The sequence below is a fragment of the Aulostomus chinensis genome, chromosome 19 (genome assembly GCF_037954235.1).
Source record: "Aulostomus chinensis isolate RoL2024-O1b breed Wild chromosome 19, RoL_Achi_v1.0, whole genome shotgun sequence".
NCBI lineage: Eukaryota > Metazoa > Chordata > Actinopteri > Syngnathiformes > Aulostomidae > Aulostomus > Aulostomus chinensis.
This window is the reverse complement of record NC_141338.1, coordinates 24,105,759-24,127,765: the sequence shown is the minus strand read 5'-3', so window position 1 is coordinate 24,127,765 and position 22,007 is coordinate 24,105,759. Positions and strand designations below refer to the sequence as shown.

The 22,007-nt window shown below is 45.0% G+C and overlaps 1 protein-coding gene across 1 annotated transcript; it reads left to right on the top strand.

Moving 5' to 3' along the window:
• The first annotated feature begins 1,245 nt into the window (after positions 1-1,245).
• Positions 1,246-20,134, top strand: fpgs (folylpolyglutamate synthase). The gene is made up of 15 exons (XM_086187866.1): positions 1,246-1,439; positions 2,441-2,569; positions 2,707-2,760; positions 2,956-3,020; positions 3,386-3,500; positions 5,694-5,771; positions 6,036-6,097; positions 12,363-12,465; positions 12,743-12,820; positions 12,963-13,110; positions 13,912-13,992; positions 14,439-14,589; positions 16,512-16,587; positions 17,066-17,132; positions 18,740-20,134. Exons 1-15 carry the CDS (start codon positions 1,290-1,292, stop codon positions 19,114-19,116), a joined length of 1,734 nt encoding a protein of 577 aa, XP_086043992.1. The 5' UTR covers positions 1,246-1,289; the 3' UTR covers positions 19,117-20,134.
• The last annotated feature ends 1,873 nt before the right edge of the window (positions 20,135-22,007 follow it).

Genomic DNA, 22,007 nt, shown 5'->3' with positions numbered 1-22,007 from the left:
TATTACCAGGCGTATTAAATCCATACTCCCTTTCTCTCAGTCACATCCCGCCACAGTCATTAAAAGGTAACTGCAACAGGCCCTCTTGTTTTTATTACATTTCAATAGTATTTTTACAGTGTTGTCAGACCAAGTAATTTGATTTTCTGACTGAAAACCCAGAAGCTACACATGTATAGTCCAAGCCTGGGTACTTTACTTCTGAAGTGAAAGATCATCCATTTATATGTACAACCTGCAGCTCGGATTTTAAAGCCCAATTTGCCCTTTTTTATGTAAACTTTGCATTTCTTCCTCTTCCCAAAATGGCACACTTATCAAATCATTGTTTTTTTAATATATTATTCGTCATAGGACATTGAATACTATAACTACACTTTATGGATTACCATTTTCTATTCCAGCAGCTTTGAAATTTTCACTCATAAGGTTCCATTAATCGGTAAATCTTTAATCCAATTTTTATCATTAACCCCTCCATCCACAAATAATCATAAGCCTTCTCAACATCCAAGAATACACTCACCACTATTTCTTTATTTCCTAAAGAATCAAAAATAAATTCTCTGTAACAAGTGCATTGCTTGTAAAGAAATAGGGTAGCCTGCTGGTAGTCACTCATTCCATGGTTGTCCGAAGTTTGGGTGCTCAGTCTGCAGGGTGCTAGGAGCCAGGCTCGCATGCCTCCGTGATAAGAACTTAAACCGCATGTTTCCATCCCTCCCCACAAGTTTACCAGGAAAGTCTTCCACAACAAAATCATCACATCAATCAACACTTGTAAAAGCATCCCTTAATTTTTTCATAGTAAAAAAGCCCTGTAACTCCGTGCATGGTCATTATCTGAGCTCCTGCCATCAGTTTGATCCTCTTCACTTCTCGCAGTCTCACGTTCCCTGACTTCTGTCCCAAATCTTCCACCAACATGTCAGCTCGGTCTTTGCGGGACACCGCTTCCGCCTCATCCATGGTTCTGTCAAACTGCAGTAGGCCATGGCCATGTCACGAGGAGAAACGTCCCAGGTGTTTTTAAACTGCATGGGGGGCTTTCATGAGATACCGTTCACGAGGGGTCGGAGAGGTCCTCTGGATCTTGAACTGTCCTTCAAGTCATTCCTCTGGAAAAATGACGGCGCTGGAATAAAAGCGAAGATTTATGCTCCAAAAATATGGAGGGGGGAATTCATTTGATTTGTAAAAGTCGAAGGCCCGTCTTGTAACGTCACAATACGACTACGTCACGACACGTCCATATTTGGCTGCAGCTTCCTGTTGGAACTCGGCGCGCCATGATGGTGTGCATGTCGCGCTTGTGGCAGCGGGGCGCCGACTTCGCAAAGCGGATCCGTAAACAGGACAGGCAGTGCGGGTTGGCGGGTTTTTCAGTTCGACACTACAGCACCAAGACGGCTCCTCGAATACCAGGAATGGAGTACCAGGTGAGCTCGTCACAGTGCGCCTGTTCAGCGGTAGCCACCGAGCTAGCTAGCCGAGTTTGACAAGTTTATAACTCAACTCTGAGTTCTCGCACAGTTTTTGGGTTGATATGAACATGGCTGGCAGGAGTGCACACTCACTATGAACTGCAGCTGGGGTTGTGAATGGAGCCTCACGTCATCCGGCAAATCGTCTCTTTTTTGCCCTGTTTGGTGTGAATGCGCGGACGGAGCTCGTGGCATCGGCTCCGGGCGTCCACGGCCACGTGGAACACGTCAAAGTGCAGCATCTCGGTCTGCTAGCGTGTGGTCTTCTCTCGTGCCACGTGAGATCGACTGGCTGGTTGGTGCTGGTTTATATGGCCTCTGCCGAAGCGGCCCCTCTTGGTGGTGGTGGTGGTGGTGGGTTGTGTTTACACATCTGACACCACCACAACAAGAGAGAATTCCTCAACGACCCAGTGCTTCCAGTCAGAGGGGTCGTTGATGCACTTCAGGATTATGGGTAGCGTAGTGATTCTCTGTGAGTTTTTTCAACAAATGTGAGACCTGGAGAGGAGCGTGTACTACAGTTCCACAACCTGAGACCTCATGGTGCGTCAACCTTGGATGTTACGACATCAAGGCTAATAATCAACTCGTTGATGGAGATTAGGAATATGGTTCCCCCCTCCTGAACTACGCTGTTGAGCTCTCTGGTGAGAGGGTGATGTCTTAAGATTGCTCGTTTTGCCTCACAAACCGTTTTTTTTACGCCAAAAACTTAAAATGGAGGAAATCAACCAATCACATTTTTTGATCAAAGCAAATGTTGTCTGTCATGTAAAGGCAGCCGTTACAGTGAGATGCAGTTCTAACACAAAGACGGCTTAGAAGAATAAACTGACGCCATTTATCGTTGATTGACTTGTCAGCAAACCAACTGACAGTTTTATCCTCATAAATTTCCCATCAACTGATAAGAGCTGGACTTAAGTCTGCGACGTTGCTTGCTTTTTCCACAGGATGCAGTTTGTACTCTGAACACTCTCCAGACCAATGCCAGCGCGCTGGAGCAGGTACGGCGAGAGCGGAACCACCCTCAGCAGCAGCTGCAGGCCATGCGATGCTTCCTGGAGCGAGCTGGCCTCACGGTGAGTCAATGATGCTGGCTCGCTGTGCACAGGGCATGTTTGCCACATACCGTGAAGGGTACAAAGAATGTTGCTGTTGTGTGTTCTGATCTTTGTGTACTTATTAGCTAAACTCCTATCTGCTGTGTGTGTTATAGGTTAGCGATCTTGACCATCTGAATATCATTCATGTGACTGGAACAAAGGGCAAGGTGGGAGGAAGACACAAGCTGATTGTGGTTTAAAATGCTAGTCTTTTTTGTAACTGTAAGTCAAACAGATTCCATATGTGGGTCGAGGGTTCTTGTTCATTACCACTGACTCACTGGTCCTTTCCGTGGGTCTCCAAGCGTGTGCCGACTCATGGATGGGGCAGTGAAACTACTGTGTGTGTGCTCAACTTTCAGGGCTCAACTTGCGCGTTCACTGAGCAGATTCTGAGAAGTTACGGCTTCAGGACGGGGTTCTACAGGTAAGTCTCTACATGGCATCATATGTTGGTATCGGTGTTCATGCTGTCTGATGTTGATCGATACGTCGAGGGAAATATTTAGGGTTGGCCTACTTTTTGCACTGTTCATTTTGAGACACATTTTAAAATATTACCTTAGGCCACGTTCAGTCCTGTAGTTCATTGTACTTGGCGGTACAGTCCAGCGGAGAAGTTAGCGGTTTTAGGGCCCGAGCCCCAAAGGGGCAGAGACCCTGGTGTATCGGTTCCGTTTCTCTCTGCTCAGTGATTTTGTTCCCATTGTTGGATATTTAGATAATAACTGTCAAAGTAAACCAAACTGCCCACAAGTTTACTTTGGATTTATCTTTTTTTCTTGGTGGCAGTTCCCCACATTTGGTACAAGTGAGGGAGAGAATTCGAATCAATGGACAGCCAATTGGAAAAGAGCTCTTTACGAAGTACTTCTGGCAGGTTTACGGACGCCTGGATGAAACCAAGGTAGGTCAAGTAACAAGACGGATGAACTGTTTAAGTACACACTTGTAAATGTACCCATTGTTGCTGTCGCTCCTCCTGGTAACTTCCAAGTAGACCAAACTTCTTTTGACAGTTGATGATTGGTATTTTCAATGAAACAATGGATCCTGACTCTTGGCTTGATACCTAAGGCCCACACTTCTTTGTTCTCACTCATCTACAGTAAATTTGTATAAATTACTTCTTCTTAAATGAAGAAGTTTAAAGGCTCGCTGCTCTTGGGGTGACAGTCATAGAAATCCTACTTGGATACAGAAATCAAAAATCTGAAAATAGGTGGCAAGTGTCTTAAAACTGTATTTATTTATTAGCTTAACTGTCTTTTGTTTGCTTGATTCAGTACTGAAACACTGAACCTCTGCAGGTAAGAAATGAAGAAATAATGTTCAAAGTGTGGTCAGGACCCAACTACAGACTGTTCTGTGCAACAGCTGGTCCACATTTGGTTCTCTGATCATGTGTCAAAGACGAACTCGTCTTGGGAGCTCTGTTGTTCTCCTGAGCACTGGTTGAACTGGGAATAAAACAAAACCCATTGTAGATGGCCTGAACATGTGTTGACCATGTTATTAGACAAGTGTGCTGTACTTAAAATTGTGTTCTAAAACATATACTTGATGCTTACAGAGTTGATAACATGAAGGGCCTGATGTACTCAAAGTTTGTGTATGTAAAACATGAAAAATGAGTAACGCTCGCACACACATGTCCAAAGTAGCGCACGCGGTTGATTTAGCACCTTTGCCTTAATGAACATGCAACATGAGGCATTTTTACCGGAGGGTGCAAAATCCTTGGAGAAGATTGAAAAAGGGTTAATTTCACACAAGCAATGCCATAGAATAAACCATGTAAGATGGTTCCAAGGAACATGCTGCCTGACCAGAGTAGCGTGAGGACGAGGCATTGGCCAAGTGGAATAATGGCTGGGAGAATGCCTTTGTTCTACTCATGTCAGCACTTTTGATATGACAGGAGAGAACAATACAAGCATATCACCTGTCTAACGATTGAATTCACTTGGATGAGCGAAGAGCTGATTTGGAGCAAGGAACTGAGGAACTGTACGTACACATTCTTTGGATGTGCTGATTGTGATCGACCCAGTGTTTCACACCCTGGAGATGAAAATATATTAAAGTACGACTTCATTTATTGATCATTGTGTAGTTCTGCAATTTTGATCCTTTTTTTAATAACATTTCTATTTCTACCTTATTTTTAGAATGACTCTTATCTATTTTTAAAATGTAACTCTTGATGTAGCCAGTAGACAAACGAAACAACATTGACAACGACTGTAGTCTAGAAAATCAGATCAACCTTTTCTCTCCTCCAGTGTGTTGCTCTCCTTCCTCTGAAACGCGGGGCAGCCACCAATGAAAAAAACACAACTCTCATTTAAGGACTCCTTCCTCTTATTTCTTTTATCTGCAAAACATATCCCAGCAATAAGTGGAAATCCTTAAACTGCACATGCAGTTTGGTACTCTGCAGGTTTTGATCTTAGCAACCCAGGACCCAAAATGTTTTAAAACCTTTTGATGGAATTTTAGCGAAAAAAACCTCAAGAATGACATGAAAACCAAGGCGCGTACTGTTAACACTGATTGCTAGAAATCATTTGAAGTGCTGGCCTGAGGAGAGGCCCCCTCCTCCCCTGTGGGTTATCAGTGTCAAAGGTTCAAATTAAGAGCCCTCGTGTCAGAAGGAACATGACCCTCATGTGATGGCCACCAGAAGTCACATTACTAGCAGTCAGCGTTGTTCCATAGCATTCCTCCCAAAGCTGTTGTGCTGATGGAATGATCAACCATGAATGACAACATCTTTGTGCAGGGTTTCCAGCAGAAAGCAGTGGGGCCTGGTTGCTTGGGTCTTACATTCAGACACGTCTTTTTTTCCCCATAGAAAGTTAAAAGTCAAGTTTTTCTTGCAGGAACTTGAACCCCTGAGTAGCAACGTCCATCAGTAGTCCTATTTCTGCCAACAGAACCTCATGCAGTCTCGATAGTTTGACAGTTTTCTTCCTCCATTTCCAAACAGCGCTTTCGTCCAGTGTGCTCTTTCAAACTGTCTTCATTTTCTGTTGCATGTCATTTTATCGATCCTTTGCGAGGTTCATCTTATTTTTTGTCTCTTTTTGACTTTTAGGAAGCCCATAAAGGGACGATGCCTGCATACTTTCGTTTCCTCACCATCCTGGCTTTCCATGTCTTTCTTCAGGAAAAGGTAGGTTGGTACGCTCGTGCCGCTTCATCATCAGCCAGCAAACAGGAAACCAATATTTCCTCCATCATGGGGTTTGATTTCAGTCTGATAAATTCTCCTAATGTCTCTCACGAGAGCTTATTTTCTCAAATGGGAAATTGTGACTGTTTCTTTGCAAAAGTCTGACCGTTCGTAATGGGTAGAAAGATTCGAGGCACTCTGACCTCTGCTGGCTCTGATTCAGTGGGATGAAAAAAACCTCTGGTTTCATCTGTCCTTGGTCAGGTGGATTTGGCCGTGATTGAAGTTGGAATTGGCGGAGCATATGACTGCACCAATATTATAAGGTAAGATTCTCTGTGTAAAGATCCTGGAAGTGGAGAGTGAAAGCAGAACTCTGAACCAGTAATGGACAGACTCCTTATATTCATTCCCAGTGAAGGAACATTTAGGCTGCGTAACCAGTATGTCTGTGTTCTGAGACGTGGCAATAATCAGGAAGGCCGAGACTCACGGCTCGACAAAGCACAGTGCTTTTAAGTAATCGCGCCTGCTAAAATCAACACTGAGGGCACAAACGTACAATCGTCTAAGAGCCCAACAGAATGAGGTTTTCTTCTGAAATTGGTTAAAACTGATGTGATGTCAATGTGAAATGGTGTTAATATGAAAGAGGGCAGAGGGGAGACTCATGCTGCGTATCTTTTCATTTAGTTTGTCTACAGTTCAGCACTTTGAAAGGGGCTTTTTATACCTCTTGAAATGAGAGTAGAACTTTATTGAGTTACCAGTTAAATGCAGAAACGAACACTAAATTAAGCTGATACATCGTTGAAATAGATTTAGAATCTTTGTCTGTTGCGTTCTCCTGTTTGTTTCCCGTGTTCTTGCTGTCATGTGGAGCTGCTACAACAGATTTTCAGTCGATGTTGACTTGACAATCTTGGACCCAACCTTCAGCCCGTCAGTCAGCTGTTAGCCTAGGAGTCTGCATGAGGTCATGTCAATAGATTGGACGGGAAATATCATGCTCTTCTAACCTTCATTTCATGAAATGTTCATTATCTGTACCTCATTGGATTTTAATTGAAAATTCCTTGGAAGGATCATGACCGATGTCTTCAGTTGACTCATCAGTCTGATACTGATGTATTACTGCCCCCTGTCTGTGGCTGGTGGTCTAACAACAGGCACTGGAGTGAGCAAGGTTTGCTCAGAATGTCTTCTTGTGCAGAAAATCTAATTTAATGTGATGGAATGAAAGCGATTGTGTAGGACATGGCAGTGGAACATGAGAAAATGAATTCTAATTGTTAACTATTTTTGATTATTGAAGTGTCATTATCAAGGATTAAATTCAGTGTATAAACATTGAACACACGTTTATTTTTACCTTTCACACAGAATCTTTCTCAGACCCTAAACATTCTATTTCTGTTTTTAATGAAATGTACAAAGGTGTCTTTGGGAGAAATCGTTGACACGAGACTGAGAAACACACTCTGACAGTAGAACTTCTTGGGGTTACTGTCAAGCCTCTGCAGTTGCTGCAAAACTTAACAACCCAACTCAGTAAAAAGGATTCTTTTTTATCATGATGTTGGAGAATTATTCATCTGTGAAACCTGAACTGTTCATCTCGTTAAATCCTCATTCATCCGTGACATTGGCTCTGTGATTGTCACCTCATGGTAAACTGCATTTGAGACTGTTCCACTTCAAAGTTCTTCACCATACGGACTTGTTTTACAACCCAATCTCTGTAACTAATAGCAGAATCATAAAGTGGTTGCAACAGGAGGAATCTGCTTGTGCGACTTTAATTGAATGAGGAAGAGAGGATTTTATTTGCTGTATACTATAAAAAGCTGACACGTTGCGTCTATCAACAAACTAGCATGCATGATACCAGCACCTTCACCAACATAGTCAGCAAAAGACCTAAGAATCAAGCAGGTACCGAGCAGTCATGAATTTGGAGCCTTAATCATAAAGCAGGTACCGAGCAGTCATGAATTTGGAGCCTTAATCATAAAGCAGGTACCGAGCAGTCATGAATTTGGAGCCTTAATCATCAAGCAGGTACCGAGCAGTCATGAATTTGGAGCCTTAATCATAAAGCAGGTACCGAGCAGTCATGGATTTTGGAGCCTTAATCGTCAAGCAGGTACCGAGCAGTCATGAATTTGGAGCCTTAATCATCAAGCAGGTACCGAGCAGTCATGAATTTGGAGCCTTAATTGTCAAGCAGGTACCGAGCAGTCATGGATTTGGAGCCTTAATTGTCAAGCAGGTACCGAGCAGTCATGAATTTGGAGCCTTAATCATCAAGCAGGTACCGAGCAGTCATGGATTTGGAGCCTTAATTGTCAAGCAGGTACCGAGCAGTCATGAATTTGGAGCCTTTCAGTTTAAACTGTTACAAAATAGAATTTGTCTGGAAGTCATTACGTCCACTGGCTGTATTTATTGCAGATGCACAGTGAAGCTGCTTTTCTTTTTTTCCGCTCCGAGTTTGCACGCCCCTCCTTTCCGCTCTTGTCCTTGTGGCTTCGTCCCTCCTTTATGTTTAATTGAGTTTTAAATGTTCAGTTGGAGTGTCTGGATCAGCTTGACCTCTGCTCTGCATCATGGTCATTGGACTGTCGGCGGAGAAGTCATGCTTTTTAAACTACGTGTCGTTATCATCTTCAAGTGAGTTGAGTGACGTGACTGTCTTGCCTGTGGCAAACTCTCCTTCCTGAATGTCATGGCTGCAAGACTACAGTGTTGTAACATTTTTGGTTTTAAGCTGTAAGTTGAGTGTTTCTCAAACTTGAAACAAGTACTACCTCAGAAAAAATGTGCTACTCATCCTTCATTAGAACTGAAGTTGAAAACAGTGTACAGCACAGCCTCCTCTACTCAGCTTCAGCAGGGCTGGAAAGCTTTTTCAGAGAGCTACACTGGCTTGGATAAAGCAAGGCAGGGCCATATACTGAACCAGTAAATGGCAAGGCAAGGTAGTTTTCTTTGTAGAGCCCATTTTCACCACCAGTTTGTCTCCAGGCTTCATGGCATCATAACAACATCCTCTGTCCTCAGACCCTCACATCGACTGAGGAGAAACTCCATAGAAAACCTTTAACAGGGAAAAATGGGAGAAACCTCAGGGTGAGGAGGGGAGGAGGACCCCTCACCAGGAGGGACAGACGGACAGGAGATGTTGTTACAGACAAGAAAACAGTTTATGATACAAAATGTGGGAAACATGGAAATGTTAACAGTTAAAGAAGGAAGCTTCTGGAAGGGGAGGCAGGGAGAGCAAGCCAGCTTGATGGGGGACTGGATGGTAGACTGGTTCATGGGAGGGGAGGCAGGGAGAGCAAGCCAGCTTGATGGGGGACTGGATGGTGGACTGGTTCATGGGAGGGGAGGCAGGGAGAGCAAGCCAGCTTGATGGGGGACTGGATGGTAGACTGGTTCATGGGAGGGGAGGCAGGGAGAGCAAGCCAGCTTGATGGGGGACTGGATGGTAGACTGGTTCATGGAAGGGGAGGCAGGGAGAGCAAGCCAGCTTGATGGGGGACTGGATGGTAGACTGGTTCATGGAAGGGGAGGCAGGGAGAGCGAGCCAGCTTGATGGGGGACTGGATGGTAGACTGGTTCATGGGAGGGGGGCGCAGGCCAGTTTAACAGCAGGGGATAAAAGGGGTGAAACGGTAATGATAATGAGGGGGGAGGTTTTGCTCCCCTGAGCGAAGATGAAGTCTCCAGACTTCTCCTGAGCTCAAAACCAACAACTTGTCCTCTCGATCCAATACCCACCAGCATCCTGCAGACCATTTTGCCCTCTATCAAACCTGCAGTCACACACATTGTCAATTCCTCCCTGGAAACAGCATTTTCCCTGCTACTTTTAAGCAAGCCTGTGTCACCCCACTGCTCAAAAAGCCTCATCTCAACCCCGCCAACGTTGAAAACTACAGGCCAGTATCACTTCTGCCATTCCTGTCAAAAATACTGGAGTGCTCAGTATTTAACCAGGTCTCTGAACATCTGCGGAACAACAACCTACTTGACTCTTTTCAGTCTGGCTTCAGGTGTGACCACTCCACTGAGACTGCACTCCTGTCAGTCACTGAGTCACTGAGACGAGCTCGAGCTGCTGGTCAGTGCTCTGTCCTACTTCTGCTGGACCTGTCTGCTGCCTTCGACACGGTGAACCATCAGATTCTCCTCTCCACACTCTCTGAGCTCGGCATATCAGGTTCTGCCTTGTTGTGGTTCAAGTCCTACCTCACAGGCAGATCCTTCAGAGTGTCATGGCGAGGAAAGGTGTCTAGGTCACATGGCCTATCGACTGGGGTACCTCAGGGGTCAGTGCTTGGTCCCATTCTCTTCTCTCTGTACACCACCTCACTTGGTACAGTGATCTGCTCCCATGGCTTCTCCTACTACTGTTATGCTGACGACACTCAGCTTCTCCCCTCTTTTCCACCTGATGACAGAACGGTCTCAGATCGTATATCAGCGTATCTGGCTGATATCTCCACATGGATGAAGGAACGCCACCTTCAACTGAATCTCTCTAAGACTGAACTTATGGTCTTTCCAGCTTGTCCATCTGTTCAGCCTCAGGTCAGTGTCCAACTTGACTCGAGCCTACTTGTGCCCACAAACTCAGCCAGAAACCTGGGTGTCATGATTGATGACCAGCTGACCTTTAAGGTTCATGTGGCCTCAGTTTCTCGGTCTTGCCGTTATGCCCTCTACAACATCAGGAAGATCAGACCCTTCCTGACCCAACAGACCACACAGATTCTGGTTCAGGCTCTTGTCATCTCACGCATTGACCACTGCAACTCTCTTCTGGCAGGCCTCCCTGCAGGCTCATTCAAGCCTCTGCAGATGATCCAGAATGCAGCAGCACGTCTGGTCTTCAACCAGCCCAAAAGGGCACATGTTACCCCGCTGCTGGTTTCTCTTCACTGGCTTCCAGTGGCAGCCAGGATCAAATTCAAGGCACTTCTCTTGGCTTACAAAACAATCACAAGAACGGCTCCAGCCTACCTGGAATCCCTGATCCAGGTCTACTCTCCTTCTCGCCCACTACGCTCTGCATGCCAAAGACGCCTGGTGCTTCCAGCCCAGCACTGCTCCAAATCTCTAGCCAGACTCTTCTCTTCTGTTGCTCCCAAATGGTGGAACGAACTACCGAACTCTGTGCGTTCTGCTGAGTCCCTTTCTACTTTTAAGAGACAATTGAAGACTCAATTGTTTAGAGAGCACTTAGGCACTTAACCTGACTCTTCTCCTCTCTGTCCTGTGGGGTAGAACAAGTCAGAGGGTCCAAGATCCAGCACTTAGTGATTATGTAGCACTAACTGTGTTGTGTGATGTTGTATGTTAAAAAAAAGGGGGGGGGGGGGGGCGACACTTCTTCTGCCACTAGATGGCAGTACCTGTGACCAAATCGCAACTGAAGCACTTTTGCGCTTCCTATGGACTTTTCCTTAATTAAGTCTAAATTCTTGCTTGTGCTGTTCGTCGCTTTGGACAAAAGCGTCTGCTAAATGAAACTGTAGAATTGTAGGTGAGGAGGAGAGGAAAGAAGAGGAGAGGGGAGGGCTCCATGTAACCTGATGTGTCCCCCAGCAGTCTAAGCCTGTAGCAGCATAGCTATCAATGGTTCAGAGCTACCTGAACCAGTCCTAACTGAAGGCTCTACCTCCCAGTCTGTTCTTAGAGGAAACTTTAGAGGAAGGAAACTTGCAAAACATCGTACTGGAATATGTTGGTGAATTTGAACCCTTTGTGTCAATCTGGGGAACTCTGAGGTTATAATAATTGTAACCTATTGCTGATATATACTTATACATTGGTCACTGATGAAACACTAATTATGTCATTTATTTCTGAAAATGTGTAACTGAGCAGTACCTTTTGATATCAGTGCTCTCATCCAGCGTTCACACTGGGGTCTCAGCTCTTCTTCAGTCCAACTTAAACTCATTTGGAAATGACGGGACTCAAATCTCCACCCTGCCTTGAGTTGTTGGTGGCTAATGTTAGCAGGAGTAGATGCATAGCATCCGGCCACGCACGCACCTAATGTGAATGAACGAGACTGCATTGTGGTCTGACACAAAAATACTACAAGAAAGATGAAACGTATAGTAAATTACCATTTGGTTTATGTACTTTCATTCCAAAGATTTACTTTTTTAAAGCGTGTTCTTTGTCTTTAAATGTTTTTGACTTGTTTGGGATTCATCTGTGTAACCCCCCCCCCCCCGCCCCATACCACCAGTGTTGTGATACCACAGTTTAAGAACCACAGGCCTTCATTTTATGTATTTTTGAAACCATAAACTTAAATTATCAAGGAATTCATCTTTGTGTTACTTGATTCCCAATGAAACCTCCCAAGTATTTCTTTAACCAGCCATCAAGCTCAGCCTGTCAACTTGGCTGCAGTCCTACTTATCAGTTTATTATTTGGAAATCCAGCTTCATCCGGATCCAAACTTCTTCTTACTCAGAGTTCCACCCCTCCCCTCATGAAGTCTTGTTTTTGCTTTATTTCCTTTAGGAGGACTAAAATCAAGATGTTGTTTTCTGTGTCAACAGGAGGCCGTGGGTGTGTGGAATTTCTTCTCTGGGTATCGACCACACTCAGATTCTTGGGGATACGATTGAGAAGATCGCCTGGCAGAAAGGGGGAATCTTCAAGGTCTGTTTGTGGGCGATGGAGAAATATATCACTGTTTTTCAAATACCTTTTGGGAGTCGCTTGGCAAAGGAAAATCCTAATGCCAGGTGATGGGATTGTTTTCACTGAAAGTGAGAATTTTTATTGTTTTTTGAGTCTGCTGTTGGCTTTGGTTGATAAATCAAGGAGGTAAACCTTGAGCTCAGTCTTTCCTCCCACCCACTCATTCATAAGTGCAGACTTGATGGTGAGACACTGAAACTTGTCTTCCTCCTCTGCTCATCTTTGATATTTTTAGCCAGGGGTTCCTGCGTTTACAGTCAAGCAACCAGAAGAAGCGCTGGCTGTGCTGAAGGACAGGGCCAAAGAGAAGAGAGTAAGTGAAGTCACCGCTCAGATCAGCTAACAAAAGGCTGTCAGTCCTGGATTAGTCCAGTAGACCTTCTTGTAAGTAAAGTTTAAATCTGTCTGGTCCAGGTGCCCATGTTAGTTGATTAAAAATCAACCTGTTGTTGTAGTGTCCGCTGTGGGTGTGTCCAGAGCTGGAGGCTTACCCGGCAGACAGTGGACCTTTGAGGCTGGGTCTAGCAGGGCAGCACCAGCGCTTGAATGCCACCCTGGCTCTTCAGCTGAGTCACACTTGGTTGCAGAGAAGATGTCTATCAGGTGTGACGAGGCCATGTACTAACACTGTAATATGATATAGCTAAGAAAGGGTTAAAAAGATAGCTTTGTAGAACAGTTATCTGCCTTGGGAGAAACCCGCAGCAGGCTGAGAGGCTTGTGCACCGTAATTAACGCCAAACCTTCAAAGATCCTTAACGTGAAGCTGGACAAGCACCCCTCATCTTGGCCTTTTAGAAAAAAGCTCTGAAAACTGGAAGATGTATCTCCTATAACACGCATTTGAAATGGAACAAGTACACATGTTCACTCTTCCCAAATTCCTTGCCTTTGTGTGAAAGCATAAAGAGCGCTGTTGAAAGAATTTACTCATGGTTAAAAGTCGAAAAACTGAGTAGCCATCTAATACCCCAGTGGGATTTTAACTCGGACAGTAAAACTCTGCTAATTAATGCATTTTTATTCTTTGATATGACCAAAAAAACAAAGGCAGTGTCTCTAAGAAGGAGACATAGGTTTGTGCCCACCTTTGAACCAACTTTAACTCTATATTTAACAGTGATGATGGAGTGTTCATAAGTAAGGGTTTGCTCTCACCGATTGATGGAGGCCTGGCCTGTGAGAGCTGTAAATAGGAACCAGAAAAGTAAAGTGAACAAAGTTAACTTAAAGGTTCAGATTCAGAAAACCAACTCGAGCACATGTGCAATGGTAACAGGCGTCCAGACATCAAACACGCTCCTCTCCTCTTTGACTTGCCTGTCTACCTGAAATCAAAGCATCAGCAGTGATGTCACATATTTCATTGTGAAGAGGGCTTACGTCCGCCGTCTCTCTGAACAGACAACTTTCCCTCCACTGGGGTTGAGACCTTTGCGATACGTGACGCGACACCCTTTGTGCCCAGCCCCATCATGATGAAAGGTACGTCTTGAACAACTGTCAGTGTTGAGCAGACAAAGGGACAAGATCATTTAGTTTGGGCATTTTTGCTCTTGGATTGTGCTCATGTTACCTGTGGACTATAAAGCCCGGTTAGTTAAAAGTTGGATTGAACGGTGAGAGTTGCGCATCTGCAACATCAGCTGGGAAAGCAAAACTGCTGATTGGTTTGAGGAGAAATGCATGCACCTGGTGAAAGAGATGAGATGATCAGCTCAGAACAATTTAACAACTTTATATGTGCTCAGTCATGTAGAAATATCCTGTTTGGTTGATTCTTCAAATTAGAAAAAAAGCAAAGTAATTCATTCAGACTCTTGACTTAATGTTTTTGTTTTTTTTTAGTAAAGCAGAATTGACTGAAATGAAGCAGCAGAGGAAATATGACAGTATCCAATTTGGTTTTGTGTCTTTCCCTGCGGTGTCAGGCCTTGCAGACACAGAGTGGCCTGGGAGGAACCAGACTTTGAAACATGGAGCAGTCACCTACTTCCTGGATGGCGCACACACCATGCGCAGCATGCAGGCCTGTGTACACTGGTTCAGGGAGACTGCAGCACAGCATGAAAGGAGTGCAAGGTGACTATCTTGTAACTGTGGGCCTCATTTGCCCAAACAAAGGCTGTGGGTTTACCATGCATCTTAAGAAGTAGTGTGGAGGGGATCATCAACTGGCAGCCCACGGGCCACATCCGGACCAGCCTACCATCCAGCTGCCAGTTTATGCACAGGCACCGAACGATTTCCTTTCCCTGTGCATGGAAAAATAGTTGGTCCATATAAATTGAGATGTGTGACAGTGACAGTGGTGAGTGGACTCAAGAGTTCAGGGATCAGCCGTTCTTTCAGGTCGTCCATTCGTGATTCATGGCCATTGACATGCGATCTCCTAGGGGATGAAGGGAGTTGCATCAAAGCATATAAACGAGAAGCCTGTTTGGCAGCCAAGTTGTAGAGAACATTCCCACTTGGCCATGTTGCCTCATACCATGCTGAAACATGAGTGTCCCCCATCCCACTCTGCTGCACTCACGTTACTCCAGACCTCAGCAGACTTCCATCATCACGGACCTGCCGCAGTCCTGGATTTGCTCTGGAATCCCGTGGATCTGATTTTATGACTGTAATCATGGGAACAGGGTGGTAGAGAAAATTCAACACAATCACATTATCACAAGTCAAGGACTTGAGAGTTTAGGGTCTCCAAAAATTGATGAAAAGAGCGAACACTATACCCCCAACGGCAGTGTGTACAGTGTATAGCAAAATTGTGTGTCTCTCTCACTCTCTCTCTCACTCTCACTCACTCACTCACTCACCCACCTATCTATATGTATGTATGTATAGAAGCAGTTTGTTGGACACACGACACGCATGAGTTGGAACTGCCAAGTCTCTCATGACACACACTTTCCTTGCTGTTGTCTGCTGACTGCATGTGTGGTGCTGTTGCCCACATTCAGACTAAAAACAAACATGACATGCATGCTAGCTTCGCGAAGGCTAGATCTGTAACCATGGATGCATGCCAGCTACGTAGAGCCCAATCAGAATGCTCGCTGAGGAACTGAATATCTTCAAGTGGGAAATCAATATCGAAGATCAGACGACTGCCATCTTCTGAATTTGACCACTGATCTCATCAGGTGGAGGTCATCTTTGAAAAACAAAAACCTTGGATGGATGGAAAATTTCCTACTCCATCTTCTCCCTCTTCTCCTGTTGTGGGTGGTGGGGGTGGAGCCTATCCCAGCAGCCTTCCCCCTGGACAGGTCACCAGTCCATGGCAGGGCCAACACATAGAGACAGACAACCATTGTCTCTCCCAGCCACGCCTACGGTCAATTTAGAGTCTGGATTAACCTGGTCCCTCTTGATGTCTTTGGACTGTGGAGGAAGCTGGAGTACCAGAGAGAACCCAGCAGGAACAGGGAGAACATGGAGACTCACCCAGAAAGACCCCGTGCTGCAGCCGGGGCTCCACCCACAACCTTCTTGCTGGGGGGCCACAGTGAGGACCACTGCTCCACCGTGCCGCCCTCCACCCAATTATGTTTGGACCAAACCATCTCATCGCTAAACTCCTCATTAGGCTTTAGAGAAAATGCTTCATCCACCCAATAGTGTCTCCTTTATAGATTAGATTAAAAACCTCTTTCAAATTATGATTTGTTATTATGACTAAATTAATGTCAAAAGCTTTTGTCCAACATTTCTTTTAGCTAATTGGAGAAGAAACATAACGAATTTAAAGAGCCGTTGGCTGTGTGTACTCAGACTTGCATGGCTTCATCTTAGAAACAAGCATGTGCTACTGGCAGGACCAACCAGGTACACACAAGTGTTGGGACTGTAGTTCCGCTGGCTGCTCACCTGTAATGGCCGCTGTTCAGTGGAAGTTAGGAGAGTTGGTTGTGACCTTTGCTCTGATCGCTATGTTTGACTCCTGCTCCTTGCATTTGCTGTCAAACTGATGCAGAACCTTGATGTTTATGTCGCAGTGGCTCAGTCGCGAGGGTCTTGTTGTTCAATGCTACAGGAGAGAGAGACTCTGCAGCCATGCTTAAACTACTAGTGGTGAGTACACGTCATAAGCTATACCCACGATGCTGTCACTGTACACTGGACGTGAGTGCAAGATCACTGGCTCTGCAAATGAAACTTCAGTACTGACTTCCATTCTGCAACATTCTAAATTTCTGTGGATCACTTATTTTTTTCCAAATAATTTTGTTTTCTTGAAATTGTTGTCTCATGCACCTTTATAATGGCCACTCATGCTATTACCCTTAAATGGATGAAGACATTTATTGAACCTGTTAGCTCATTAATGCCATAAACCATAGTGTCGCTCCTACATACAGGACCTTGAATACCTCGACCTTCCTGACCAATGCCATCAGAAGCTCTAATTTGGCGCCAGCACTGCTCAGCTGGCAAAAAAATGGACGATTCCCGATTCACTAGAATACATCTTCACATTGTCATGTATCTGACTTTCAACTCTTCCTTTGTGTGTTAAGTAATACATTGTTTCGATTTAATGTTGTTTCAGCCGTGCCACTTTGACTTCGCTGTGTTCTGCCCTAACATCACTGAAGCTGTCGCTTCTTGTAACGCAGGTGAGATTACCGTACCTGTCGGCGCCTCACGCTGAAGTACCAATGTGTGGTTCACAGACTTAAATCTGGAAAACTGCGTGTGCAGGAAACTTCAGATGTATGACGCCATCTATGTGCCTGCATCTGAGCTAATACCTCATGTGTACCCCAATCAACATGAAATGGAGAACACAAGTATCTCACTTTCCATATGCTGATGAGGACTTGCAGGCCCTGCAACAATTCTCCATGGCAATGATGAGTGGAAAGTTGGCCAAATGCTCCATTTTACTGAGATGAAGGTTCAGATGCTGCTCACACTGGTAGGGTTATGGAGGCAAATCTGGTCCCCCTCCTAGCATTAATAGTAAAATTAACAATTTGAGTTCAAGAGCGTCAGTCGTATCAGTCTTTGTGGACAATTGAATATACGGCCCGACAAAGAAGATGTGGATTTCACTGCGTTGGAGTTTGTAAGCAGATGTGTTGGGGGAGTCATGCTGGTGGTGGTGGTTGGGTCTCCAGTAGCTTCAAGCTACAGTAAATGACATGGCTGCCTCTGTCTGCACCCTGGAGCCACAAAAAGGAAATGCAGGCGGTAAAATCGAATTCTTGAGCTCAACACTTTTTGAGGGAGTTTCTCTTTTTTTCCACCAGCTTTTTTTAATGAAGTCACTGCCAGTCACTTGACAAGTAGATATCAGAGGATTAATGGCATTGCTCTATTTTATTGAATCCATGTATATTGCTTTTGTTGAGCAACCTTGAAAGGATGTAATGGGCTACAGAATTCATCGTAAATTTGTCTGCCTGTGGCTGGTGGCTTAACTGGTATATCTTAGTTTGCTTGAGAGCTGTTGAGTATACTAGAACTTCCAGGATCTGTAACTCTTAAGCAAAACACTTTAAAAACAAAGGACATGTCTCTCCAAGTGGAGTAACATGGATGATCTTAACAAGCCGTCCTCTGCCTTGTACCAAGTCCACGCAACCATACGTACCAGACCAGAGCACAGGGGCTGTCTACAAGGTGCTACACCAAAAAAATAAACCCACCACAAACCTATTCAGTAATTTCACTTCTATACAGTGAGGTAGTGCCCTGCATCGGCCTGTAATCTAGGCCTGGGCCTGGGGGGGGGCCAACCTGGGAAAAAAGCCTGACTAACTATGAACGCACGAACGGGATCAGTATGATGTTATTGTGAGTGATGGACACGGGCCACTCTGCCCCTCCCCTCTGCTGCACGAGGTTACGATGTGGTCATGGTTCCAAGCCAGCCCTCGGGCTGCTGGGCCCCTTGGGTCTTGGGCTCCAGCACAGGTGTCAATAGTGTGGTGCTCTGAAACCACATCACTCATCAATGCTCTCCTGCTGCTTCAGCTGTAGCTCTTCGTTAGGAAAGATGTGTGTTAACATAATTTGAGGGCATTTTGTACTCAAATAAAACATCCAGTAACTTCCTTGTTATGCAGTTACCACCAAAATCCCCTCACACATCCCTCACATGGACAAAAACATTAGAAAAAATAGGAAATAGGTGAAAAAGGTTGCTCTTTCAGTTCCTCACTGTCAAACAGTAAATATGTATTTATCTGTCATCTCTCTTTCATCTGGTACCTCTCAGACCAGCAGAACTTCAACGTGTCCGTGGAGAACATGCTAACTCGCTGCTTGGACAACGAGAGGAGCTGGCGTCTCCATAACAGCATGTGGGACAAAAAAAGCCCGCCGCTGCTCATTGAGGACAGTCATTCCCTGATCCCTGAAAAGAAAGTTGATGCCCTGGTCTTCCCCTGCATCCTTAGCGCCCTCCAGTGGATCACCCAGGGCAGGGATTCAGTGCTGGCAGACCCTGCCAAGAAAGTCTTTGCAGTAAAACCCAGCATCATGGCCAAAGCTGGTCCACTGTGCGACGCAGCAGAGATCCATGTCCTTATCACTGGAAGCCTTCACTTGGTGGGTGGGGCACTCAAACACCTCGATCCAGCTTCCTCAAAGTAGATGGGCTGGGGTTTTGGAATATTGTGAAGATATTTTCTTGGTGCTCTGCATACTTGTACACCCATGAAAATATGTGTCTGTAGGAATCAACTTTGTGTGGTTCTGTCTTTCTGGATGATAATGATCATGTGTACCAGAGCGGGATGAGCTGCACAGGGGTGAAGCCCGTGTCTTGGTAGGATCTCTACAGTGGCTTCTACTCTGTGCCCCTGAGTTGGGACCAAGGCAGCTCCAGCCACCACAAGAGCCCCAGCCTCACCTTGAGCCTTATGGACAATTGAACAGTGGTGCCAAGTTCTCTCATGTCTTCAGTCTCACTTGAAGCCAAATGTGTTTACATGAACTGCAAAGTGTACATTCATGTAAAATAATATGAGCTAAACTGGCTCACCTGGTCATAGCTAAATTAGGAAAAAAAGCTCTGTGTGTGTGTGTGTGTGTGTGCGCGCGCGATTGCTGAAGCTCAATGGTTGTTGCATATTTTTATACAAAACATTTCATCTAAAAGGGCTACATGGACTTGAGTTTCTTTTAGTATTTCCTCTTCGTATTTCCTCTATCTTTCTTCTGGCTGTCCTTTTCTACCTTTCTTTTAATGCCAGTCTCTCCACACTACTTTTATTTTGTTCATATTTAATAATGCGATACATGAAGGGTGGTCATCCCTCTTGTCAACATAACTACTCTGTCACACTGTCTGTTATGCATCTGATTGTAATATTTAAACTGTCCTCTAAGTCTGTATGAAATAGTAGCCCAGTTGTACGGATGCTGGTCAGAGAGAACAGGTTTTCCTGGACCTCTTATTGGTTGGAACGACCTCAGGGTTAGAGATCATCATTTCCAGATTCATGTTAAGTTTCAAGGTGGTTCATGCACGTATGTTCACCCTGCGACCGTGCATTAATTTCACATGAATTTTCAGCACATTGAGAGTATTTTTGTGGACCCCATGACACAGACTGTACTTGAATGAAACTTGTAATTAATGAGTAAATCTGCTCTGCTCTTAAACATGTACGGCTATGGAAATTGTGTCAGCCATGTTTGTAGTATTTCTTGTTCTTTCTGTGTAAACCTAAAGGAATGTATGTCCACAGTGAAGACAAAATCCTTGTCTTTTGTGACCAGTGTGTCCCAATGACTGCCCAGTCACCAAAGCCCCACCCTCGGCGGTGATAGTGCTGTTTTTGTATGCCATTGAACTTCCGTCTGAGGGAGTCGACTCGGCAAATCATTTCCAGAGGACTACAAGTTACAGTGATGAGTATCAAGGACAGAGTTTCAGTTTTAGCAATGAAGGCTGCGTGGAACCAGATGGAATCGCCATTAATCTCAATCTTTCCTCATGTAAATTTTGACTGGCTGCTTGTCTTAAATACTTACAGAAACATGACATGGATGAATATTTTTCCTCAAAACAAAAGCTTTTTGAAGTGATGTGTGCACAGGCACGCTGAAGTCCTTGATTTAATCTTTCCCTGTTTTCCTGTGCTGAGGATGCTTCTTGCTTGTTTTATGCCTCTGAAGTGAAGTGTTCCATCTTTCCAGGGATTCCGTCAGCCAGTGTGTTACATGACAAACCAGAGAGTGTGTGTAGGCTGGTTGTTACACACACACTGTACTCAAAGTCTGTGCAAGTGTACCAAAGTCTAAATCTCCTGAACACAATGTGTCATTTCTCCAACCAGCAGAAATGTAGAGGAACCTCAGTGTCCTGGTCAGCTCAGCTGCTGACTCACCTGCCAGCATCAGGCCGCCTGGGAGGTTCTGAGCCTGACGCTCCAGATCCAGCAGCGTTTACACTGCGTTCCAACTTATTATGCAAAGTGTGTTCAAGTGTCAGAAAGGTAATTTTTTTTTGGTTACCCAGTGAAACTCATGGATGGTATTGTGTCTCAGGGCTCTTTGGGTCAGTGAAATCAATCTCAGACACCTGTGTCAATTAGACTACCAGGTGAGTCCAATTAAGCAAAAAACTACTTAAGAAGGACGTTCCACATTATTAAGCAGACCACCATTTTCAAGCAAAATGGGGAAGAAGGATCTTTCTAGTGCCGACAAGCAAACAATAGTGGAATGCCTTGGACAAGGTATGAGAACTAGATCACGAAAACTGAAGCGTGATCACCATACAATTAAGAGATCGGTCGCTGATTCAGAGCACACACTGATTCGTGCTGATGAAGGCAAAGTGAGGAAAGTTTCTGCCAGACAAATGCATCGGATTAAGAGAGCTGCTGCTAAAATGCCATTACAAAACAGCCGACAGATATTTGAAGCTGCTGGTGCCTCTGGAGTCCCACGTACATCAAGGTGTAGGATCCTTCAGAGACTTGCAGTTATGCATAAACCCTCTACTCGGCCACCCTTGAACAACTCCCACAAGCAGAAACGGCTGCAGTGGGCCCAAGAAATACATGAGGACCAATTTTCAACAGTCTTGTTTACTGATGAGTGCCGTGCAACCCTGGATGGTCCAGATGGATGGAGTGGTGGATGGCTGGTGGACGGCCACCATGTGCCAACAAGGCTGTGACGTCAGCAAGGAGGTGGCGGAGTCATGTTTTGGGCTGCAATCATGGGGAGAGAGCTGGTCAGCCCCTTCAGGGTTCCTGAAGGTGTGAAATGACCTCTGTAAAATATGTGGAGTTTCTGACCGACCACTTTCTTCCATGGTACAAAAAGAAGAACCGTGCTTTCCGTGACAAAATCATCTTCATGCATGACGATGCACCAGCTCAGGCTGCAAGGAATACCTCTGCATCACTGGCTGCCATGGGCATAAAAGAAGACAAACTGATGGTGTGCCCCCCCCGCCCGAACTCAACCCTATGAGCATCCTCAAGCTAAAGATCTATGAGGGTGGGAGGCAGTTCACATCCAGACAG

Coding starts and splice junctions, on each gene's coding strand:
- fpgs (XM_086187866.1), top strand. CDS start 1,290: ATGATGGTGTGCATGTCGCGCTTGTGGCAGCGGGGCGCCGACTTCGCA. Junction 3,501..5,693: donor GACGCCTGGATGAAACCAAG/GTAGGTCAAGTA, acceptor TTTGACTTTTAG/GAAGCCCATAAAGGGACGAT. Junction 5,772..6,035: donor ATGTCTTTCTTCAGGAAAAG/GTAGGTTGGTAC, acceptor GTCCTTGGTCAG/GTGGATTTGGCCGTGATTGA.